Below are 9,498 nucleotides of genomic sequence, written 5' to 3'. Positions count from 1 at the left end.
CACCCGAGGCTTCAACTTGGCCGCTGCGCCTGCCCCGCGTCCTCCTCCGCCGGGGCTCTGCGGCGGCGGCGGCGGCGGCGGCGGCGGCGGCGGCGAGGAGACAATGAGAGATAAACCCAAGGAAAGAAAGCGCCGCCCGCCCCGAGGAGGCCGGGGCCTGGGCCGCGCTCCCGGCCCGCCCTCCTCGCCCCTTCCTCAGTCTCGGGGTTCGGGAGCGGAGCGGGGGCTGGGGGGCGCCCGCAGAGTTGCTGCGAGCGCAGACCTCCGAACTGGAGGCGACCCAGGCTCTCCGGCTCCAGCCTTCAGGGGCGCCGAGGGGGTCGGGGGCGGACCCAGCTGCGGTCACCTCACGCCTGCTTCTTGTCTCGCCTCGGGACAGGGGCCTCAGGATGGAAATCATCAGTCTGCCCCTCCCGAGAAGGTCGGCTGGGTCCGGAAATTCTGCGGGAAAGGGATTTTCAGGGAGATTTGGAAAAACCGCTACGTGGTGCTGAGAGGGGACCAGCTGTACATCTCCGAGAAGGAGGTAGGTGCCCCTTGCCTCCTGCTAGCCCCCCTCTGTCTTGGGGGGCGCGGCCACAGCGGGTCTCCCTGTCTTAAGTCAAGTTTGAGTCTCTGCCCCATCCTGCTGCTCCTCGGGGAAAAAGTCCCTTTTCAGTGAGAAGACCTGAGCAAGAATTAGAAGTTGAGTTTCCTTCTGATTTCATGTTTTTTCTTTGCAAATACCTCTGTGACGATTGTCATCTCCCAACATGTCCCAGAAGTCCCGCGTATTCCCTGCTGCCTCCTACCCTATCCTGGCATCCTGAAATACAGGATTTTTGTCCTTTGTTGTTGCTGCTACAACAGCTGCTCAGCTCTTCCCGTGCCCTCACCTGTCTCCCCAAAGCACCCCAGCCAGCCCCTCCTTTCTTGTGTGTGACAGGGGCCGATGGTGCGGCTCTGATCAGAGAAAGCACAGCCCAGTGTCAGTCTTGTGACCTTGAGTAGAATGACTGTGATGCCAAGCAGTTATCTTTGTGGAAGCTGATGTCCCTAACCAGGATGGTCTCTGCTCCACTCCACTTAAAAAATATGAAAAGATAAGGTTCTCCTGTGTCAACTTCTTCCTGTCCACCCATATTTACATCAGAGGGGAGAAAAATAAAGTTGCAAGCCCCTGCTGTCTCTGCATAGCTTTGGCTCTGTAGTTAAACATGAAAATCACAGGCCATATTGGGTCAGAATCCCAGCACAGATCTCTGAGTCAGGCTCTTCTCCCTTTTTCCCCCTAGCTCTTGTGACCGGTAGCAAGTTGTGCGAGTGAGGACTTGGAATTCTCCTTTGGGATGTGCTGCAGTTGCCTGGCTGAGGTCCTGTGATCCCCTGAGCATGGCCTCTCCTCCCTTTCTGTGTCCCCGCACCCCCCAGGGCTCACTGGGAAGTCCTGCCAGAGTGCTAACCACTTCTGCTTTCTGCAGTAGACACTACTGTTCCGTAGATTATATTTAGGTAAATAATTCCTTTTATGGTATTGAAGCAGACAGGCAGCCCAGGAGAACATACTCATCTGAGCACAGCAGTGCTGAGGCGACTAGGGCAGAACTGAGCTGTGCAAAGGCTCAGGCACTCCCCATGCAGGTGTCTAAACCTGGCTGTGCCTGCCATCCGGAACTTGCTGAGGGAGACTTAGCGGCGAGACTTAGCTGAGAGAAGACAGGAAGATCAAGTTGTAAGGGTCACCTCTGTTCAGTCACAAATCCTGCAGAAAGTTCTCACTACAGTTTTCTGGCTTTGTAGTTGTTTTGTTTTGTTTAAAAAAAAAAAAAAGCGCAAGTGTCAGAGTGTACCCTCTGCCTTCCTGAACTTCATAATGGCAGGAAGCTCAAGTGAGCAATCAGGGAGAATTTCCTACACGTCAAAGAGGAAACTAGAGAACAGTGAAAGGGTACAAGAAATAAGAGGTTTTTTTCCTGTTTGTACTTGTCCAAAGAGCAGAGTCTGGGGGCCAAGAGAACTTAATTGTGCTTGGTGTGTGGAGGAAGCCATCCAGAGCCAAGGAAAGGGTATCATGACCTCAGCCCGGTGCCCTGTGAGTCAGGACCATCTGACTCCTCTGGGGGCCCCAATCCCCTGCTGGGAACATAGAGGAAAAGGAAATAGTGTAGTGAGTTCCTGTCCCCCACAGTTTTCATGCCACTGCAGGCATCATGTAAAGGTGACACTCACAGAAGACAGTAGGCTTTATTCTGCCCACTTCCCAAAAACTCCAGAACCAATCGATTTGATTTTTTTTAACTAGAGAATAATATTTGTAATTTACATGTCAGTGCAAACAAAAATATCAGAATGACTCCCGGAGTTTACACCAATCTTGTCCTCATTGTTACTTCCACTTGGAATGACAAGATCTACAACTCCCCCATAAAATTTCTTCCATGTTTACTGTGACACTGCTGTGACCCATGTCTAGGCCACAGGACACCCTTTTTCAGGGAAGGCTGTGACACATTCTCTCAAGGTGGATCCTAGGGGGACCTCATGGTAGAGGAAGCTGGGTTCAGGGCAACTCTTACCAAGCATGGGAAAACTCTCTGTGGGCCAGGGATAAAGAATCAAGTAAGAAGGGAATTTGAGAGCTGAGTGATTATAAATGAGACTTTGTGAATTAGACTGTAGGGGAGCACAGTGCAGAGAAAAGCGAGACTCCCCGGCCTGGGGATGTCCATCTTTCCTGGGCAGTGGAGCTGTCTTTGCCCCCTCCTCTACCCCTGCCCTACCAAGGGTTACCCTCTGTCAGTGTCTCCCTCCCAGACCTCCTTATCAGCCCATGTCCAAGCCAAAGCAACTCCCTTCTCTTCCCTGTCTCAGGAAAATGGAACAAGTTACTCTCTTCCCCTGGCTGCACACACACACCCAGCACTTTCCTCTCTGAGGCTTCTGGCCCCTGCTGATAGTCTAACTCAGGGAGAGGTGGGGAGAAGAGGGATGGTGCATCATCCTGCTCCCTGGCCCTGGTTTTCTGGGAATTGTCTCCGATGCCCCTTGTAGCACCTTGTCTCTATGAGCCTTCAGAGCTTCTGGTTGCTTTCCATACTGAAGCTGGGGAACCAAGACTTTCCTAAGCAAAAGACTTCAGTAGATGGATGGGCTGTCACTCGCCTTAAGCAAGCTGTGGTCATCTGTCCTGCTGTCTTCCAGCCCTGGATCCAGCAGCAGTTTAGAGGGCTGGGTAGATGCAAAACCTTACATGGGCTGAAGAATAGAAGAGCTACTTCCCCACTTTAAGATTGGCAAGATCCTGAAGGAAAGACGAGGGCACAGGCACACACGCGCACTGCCTGTACCAGAGCTTGGGGAGCTGGGGCCTCTTTGGGAAACAATTCTAGTCCAGGAGAGCAGATAGCTTCCAAGGAAGACCTGCGCTACGTTTAGGTATGTGGTTAGTTTTAACCAGATAAGTACTGACTGCTCTATCTGGATGAGTCTTTATCATAGCAAATGGTGCCCTGGTATCAGAGGTGGGACCAGGGAGGGGGCAAGAAGTTACGGTGTGAACAAAACAGAGACAGCCTTTCATTCCCTGGAGACTCCATCTGGATCATCAGGGACCACCCAGGTCTTCCTTGGTTGGGGATGATTGGAGTTCCCTCTTCACCATGTCCTTTTTTTTTGGTGGAACCAGGGATTCAACTCAGGCCCTTGTGCTTTCCAGGGAAGCGCTTATTCCACTGAGCCATCTCCCTGGCCCCCTTTTTTTTTTTTTTTTTACCATGTCCTTTTAAGGGTGTGAGCATTTTAAGAACTTGTAGATTGTGTCCTTTGGGAGCAGAGTAGGGGTCACGACTAAAGAGAAGCTCAGGAGATGGCAGGTTGGGTGAGGAGAGTTGGGCAGGGGTGTAAACACACCCACCTAGGACTCATGACGGAAGGACTACCCTTATCCCACACCCCATTCTCACCTCTGGAGGCCTCAGACAGGATGGCCCTTTTCTGTCATCCTTCCCTTTCCTCAAGTTGCTGCTGGTTCCAGAGACTGTTTTAGACTGACATTTTGTTTTTTGTCTTTTTTTGAGACAAGGTTTTACTGTGTAGTTCAGACTGGCCTTGAACTCACTTCATAGGCCAGGCTGGCCTCAAACTCAAAGTGATCCTCCTGCCTCAGCCTCTTGGGTGCTGGGATTAGAGGCCACCTCTCCCAGTTTAGACTGCAGTTTGGGGTGTGGGGAGCTAACTAATTTTATCCTCCTATCTCACCCCTAAATCTCCCCTAGGTAAAAGATGAGAAAAATATTCAAGAAGTGTTTGACCTGAGTGACTATGAGAAGTGTGAAGAGCTCCGGAAATCCAAGAGCAGAAGCAAGAAAAATCACAGCAAGTTTACTCTCGCCCACTCCAAGCAGCCGGGTAACACGGTAGGTTTCTCCTGCCACCCAGGCCACAGGAATATAGCAATCAGGCTGGGAGCAGCCTTCCCCCTCCAGGTTCTTCCCTCAGCAGTGTTGACTCAGAGGCCCCAAATTGCTTGCTATGCTGCTGGCTTCTGGCATTTAACAGTGAATATGGTGGCCATTTCCCTCCCTCCAGGCAGGTCAAGCTTTCACTCTTTCTCTTTCCTCCTTCCCAATCTCAATCTCACTGTCTCTGTCTCTGTCTGTCTGTCTGTCTGTCTCTGTCTTTATTTCTATCTCTCTCTGTCTCTCTTTCTCTCTGTTTCTGTGTGTGTGTGTGTGTGTGTGTGTGTGTGTGTCACTCTATTTGACTCTCTGTCTCTATCTCCCAAAAACACACAACTGTGTGTTTATCTGTTGAGGGAAAGTCAGTAGTCCCCTTGCCCTATTGGTGATTAAAGGTCTGCATCTAATTCTTTTTGTCTGAGGGAACCTCGGGAGGCCATTCCTGTTACATCCTGTTTCCGCAAACATTTAATGGTCCTTAATACTGGTTCTTTATTAAACCTTCTATTTATCTCCAAGGCCATATCCAGTCCATTATTAGTGTCCAGTACCCTTCCATCTTAGCTCTTCATTTCTAAAACAACCTCTGGTTATGGCATTTTTCAGAAATAGAGGCAGAGTTCCTTCAGTTGTAGATGATTCCAGAAATAGTTTCCTTCTAGGAGCTGGAGCTGAGAGAATGAGATTATAATTTCTTATTTCTTCACTATCAAGGTGAGGCACCAACTCTAAAATCCTGGCTGAAAAGAGAATCTTCCCCTCACAGGCACCCAACCTGATCTTCCTGGCAGTGAGTCCAGAAGAGAAGGAGTCGTGGATCAACGCCCTCAACTCCGCCATCACCCGAGCCAAGAACCGAATCTTGGATGAGGTCAGAGGGCTCGCTGTGGGGAGGGGCACTGGGCAGAGGAAACAGCTTGATTCAACAAAGAGGGAAGACTTTTGTTAGGGACCTGTCATTCACTCCCCCTCAAGTCCACTTCTCCCTTTTGAAAGCCTCATCTTTCACCTTCAAGTCCTTTCCACCATCTGCCCCACCTCATGACAAACAAACCAGCCTAGGGTCCTTCATGTCCAGGAAGTCCCTTCTCATGGGCTTGTGCAGAAGGCATTCGTGAGGTGGCCTTATTTTCCTGTCTGGGCCTTGATGGATACTGAGTTGTGACAGAGGCCTTGACAACACCCATGACATACCACTCTCTCTCTTCAGGTCACTGTTGAGGAGGACAGCTATCTCGCACACCCCACAAGAGACAGAGCGAAAATCCAGCACTCCCGCCGCCCCCCAACTCGGGGACACCTCATGGCTGTGGTATGTAGGACTACAAGAAAGCAAGCATGGGCCACGGAGATGGCTCAGTGGAATAAGTGCTTGCCTGGCAAGCGCAAGGACCTGAGTTCAATCCCTGGTTCTGCCACAAAAAAAAAAGAAAAAGAAAAAGAAAGCAAACACTGCCAAAGGCCAAGTCTACGCTAGTCCTGAGGAGTGACATTTGTGAGAGTCTCTTGAGACCAAAATCAGGCTGAGGAGGGTTGCCTCTACCCCATGGCCCCATTTTGACTGGATTTCTCTAAGTCAGAAATACTTGGTCAGTAGCACAGCAGTCTCTGTGCCGGGCTTTGGAGCACGAGGTTGCCGGTTCGTGCCCCCGTCCCAACTCTTTCTATTGGCCCCATGGCGCCGGGCCCGGGGTGTTGAAAAAAAAAAAAAGAAATACTTGGTCAGCACCTCTGAAAGCTCACACATCACTGCTGTTGATAGTTTTAGTGGTGAAAGAGATCTATCTCAAGAAAGGAAAGAGATGAGTCTGTGCAGGACGACAGAAGCCAGGGTCTGGTCCTGATGGGCGGCAGCACGGAGCACTGCGGCACTCCATGGAGGGCCGCAGTCAGCTTTGATCCAAAGTGATCATCTCTGGTGCTTCTCTGAGCTCTCTAAGGAGAGAAGCTCTGAGGGGCAACAAAAAGAAATAGGCTTTGGAGTTGGACAGAGTCTGAGCGGGGGCCTCGCTGCAGTTAACTGTGGTTCCTGAGGCCACATGACTGGAAAATGTTCGTGCCTGTCTGAAACAGGCTGCCTGGAACAATTGCTGTAAGGTATGCTGAAAGTGAATAATACACACAAAGCAATGAGACCTCTTCAGGTTAGAGCAGTGAGGGGCCACAGGTTTAGCTCAGTAGCACAGCACCTGCCTGGCAAGCCTGAGATCCTGAGTTCAACTCCCAGTAGCCCCCCACCACCACCAAATAAATAAATTAGAGCAGGGATGGTGAACCTTTTAGAGCTTTCAGTGATAACAAACAACCATAGGTTTGCCACCACTGAATCAGACTATCCTGGAAGTAGGAGAACAGGTTTAGAATAAGGCAAGGGGTTCCGAGTTCCAGTAGCAGAAGGGACTGAGGAAGCAGATGGAGGGGACAGCAACTATATGGTGTAGAGCACCCAGAGCGTGCCAAGTGCGGCGGGAGACATCATTCCCCACACAGCTGAAGTAGACCCTCCTCAGGAAGCCTGTAGCATGGGGGATGTTAAGAGAAGCAAGCAAGAGGAGTTAACTCTAAGTTACAGAAAAACAGAGAGGAAAGCCAGGCATAATCTCAGCTCTCAGGACACAGGCAGGAGGGAGTTCAAGACCAACTACATAGCCAGACTCTGTCTCAAAAAGAGAAAAAAAGGAAAAGGGAGGTTTAGGTCAGCATCAAAGGAATAAAAAATAGTGAACAACATAGGCTCAGTCAACAGTACAGAGTTAATGAAGGCAAACTGAGCAGGAAACTGACCACAGCCTTCTCTTCAGGTCGCTGTTAACATAAGTCTGCTATTGAGTTCACTGCTGCTTTTTCACCCTGTCCTTCCCAGGCTTCCACCTCTACCTCGGATGGGATGCTAACCTTGGACCTGATCCAGGAGGAGGACCCTTCCCCCGCAGAGTCGGCCTCATGTGCGGAGAGCTTTCGGGTGGACCTGGACAAGTCTGTAGCCCAACTGGCAGGCAGTCGGCGGAGAGCGGACTCAGACCACATCCAGCCCTCCTCAGACCGGGCCCGCAGCCTTTCTCGGCCTTGGGAAAAACCAGACAAGGGGGCCACCTACACCCCACAGGCCCCCAAGAAGTTGACACCCACAGAGAAAGGCCGATGTGCCTCCCTGGAGGAGATCCTGTCTCGGCGGGATGCAGCCCCAGCCTGTGCCCTCCCGCTGCAGGCCCAGGGCGCTCTGGCGTGCAGTCCACCCCGGCCAGGGCAGCTAGCCCACATCCAGGACCTGGTAGCCAGGAAGCTGGAGAAGACTCAGGAGCTGCTGGCAGAGGTCCAGGGACTGGGGGATGGCAAGCGAAAGGCCACAGACCCCCCACGGTCTCCGCCTGATTCTGAGTCCGAGCAGCTGCTACTGGAGACAGAGCGGCTGCTGGGAGAGGCGTCATCGAACTGGAGCCAGGCAAAGCGGGTGCTGCAGGAAGTAAGGGAGCTGAGAGACCTGTACAGACAGATGGACCTGCAGACCCCGGACTCCCACCTCAGACAGACCACCCAGCACAGTCAGTACCGGAAGAGCTTGATGTGAAGGGAGGCACAGAGCCAGAACTTGTGGGGATGGAAGGACTCTTAGCTCCAAGTGTTGTTGCAGGATAAAGCTTTTTTATTTACCTCAATCAAAAAAAAAAAAAAAAAAGCCACAAACACAGACTCCTGGCTCCTGCTGGTACCTGGCCCCCTCCTCCACTCCCCCTACCTACTTCCCTAACTTAATCCCACCCAGCTTTAAGGAGAAAGTGAGCCCTAGAGCAGTAAAAAGGAATTAGACATGGACTGAGAGAGCAGGTCAGCTTCCCACACACTGCCGCCTCCAGGGCCCTGTGGCTAAGGGACAGAGACGCATAGGCATCTAAATTGAGAGGGCTGGGGAAGAGCTGGTTTTCTCATATGTCCCATTCCACATTTTCAATCCGAGGGTGAAATTTCAGCTGCCCAACTCTAGTTCTAGGGATGTGGAGACCAAGGCCACCTGTCCATGCCATAGGAGAAGTGAAATTTACCCCAGCCCTGAAGGGGGTATGTGAGATGAAAATCTTCCAAGTGTCGCACCAGCTTCTCATGCAGGCATTCTACTGAGGCCATGGCTAGAACTCTGTGGTAGAGCAGTTGCTTGGTATGATAAGGTCCTGGGTTCCAGCCTCACAACACAAAAGGCAGGGAAGGCTAGGGGCAGTGGAACTGCCTGGACTTTGTTATTTGACGTGTTTCCAGCCCACATCTACCACATCCCAGCGTAGTCAGACTACCTTGGCTGGATGAGATTGGCATGGTCATCTGACTGGGGGCCTGGCACAAGGGAACTGGAAACTGCTGACCCACAGAAGAACTGAATTAAGAATGAGACTGATTTGTGATGCAAGCTGGGTAGGATAAAGGGGAAAACCAGCCTGTGTCTGGGTTCCTTTTTCAGCCACAGGAGGGTTTCCTGTAGTCTCCTCCTCCCACAGACCTCCCAGTCCCGGAGCATCCCGCTCTGGGAGAACTTGTGCACCACCTGCCGGCCCGCAGCTGCTGGGCTTTCTTGCGTGCTTGTCCCCAGGCCGACCCACCACTCGCTTCATTCTGTAAGTTGCTTTTCTCTGAGGTTTCCAAGATCAGGTTTAATAACTGAAAAGTTCCACAGAAGAGTCAAAAAGGTAAGGACCAAATTACCTGTGGGAAGAAGAGGACAGGACGCCTTGTGAATCAAGTCAATGGGGACTAGAGCCTTTACTCAGCCCCTTAACAGCCCCTTCCCGATCCCCTTCCCTAGATGTCTCTCCCCTAAGAGCTAGAACTTGAGTGGCTGTGAGTGGGGAGAAGAAAAAATGGGAACAAGTTGTGTAGACCCTGCAGGCAGCTGCCTTAGTATTAGGAAGGTAGGCTTACAAGGGAGAAAACTCATGGGAGAAATAGAAACTCTTCAGTTCCCTTTTGCTCTGATGCCGCTCCCACAGCCACATGAGCAAGGTGGGGACCTAAATCGAGCCACTCAGAAGAGGGGTGCTTCTCGGCCCCTCACCATGCTGTCAGGAAGGCTGCC

The 9,498-nt window shown here is 51.6% G+C and overlaps 1 protein-coding gene across 1 annotated transcript; it reads left to right on the top strand.

Annotated features, from left to right (window-relative positions):
• Positions 1-8: 8 nt before the first annotated feature.
• Positions 9-9,041, top strand: Plekho1 (pleckstrin homology domain containing O1). Its single transcript, XM_004632405.3, has 5 exons — positions 9-526; positions 4,254-4,394; positions 5,203-5,307; positions 5,647-5,748; positions 7,300-9,041. The coding sequence occupies exons 1-5, from the start codon at positions 104-106 to the stop codon at positions 8,002-8,004; spliced, it is 1,476 nt and encodes a 491-aa protein (XP_004632462.2). The 5' UTR covers positions 9-103; the 3' UTR covers positions 8,005-9,041.
• The last annotated feature ends 457 nt before the right edge of the window (positions 9,042-9,498 follow it).

This window comes from Octodon degus, unplaced genomic scaffold, assembly GCF_000260255.1.
Source record: "Octodon degus isolate 3935 unplaced genomic scaffold, OctDeg1.0 scaffold00048, whole genome shotgun sequence".
In the NCBI taxonomy this organism is placed as follows: Eukaryota; Metazoa; Chordata; class Mammalia; order Rodentia; family Octodontidae; genus Octodon; species Octodon degus.
This window is presented reverse-complemented; position numbering and strand designations above follow the sequence as displayed.

Bases quoted from the DNA above. Each gene is read 5' to 3' on its own strand.
- Plekho1 (XM_004632405.3), top strand. From the start codon at position 104: ATGAGAGATAAACCCAAGGAAAGAAAGCGCCGCCCGCCCCGAGGAGGC. The intron at 527-4,253 runs GTAGGTGCCCCT...AATCTCCCCTAG, and splicing joins TGTACATCTCCGAGAAGGAG to GTAAAAGATGAGAAAAATAT. The intron at 4,395-5,202 runs GTAGGTTTCTCC...TTCCCCTCACAG, and splicing joins CCAAGCAGCCGGGTAACACG to GCACCCAACCTGATCTTCCT.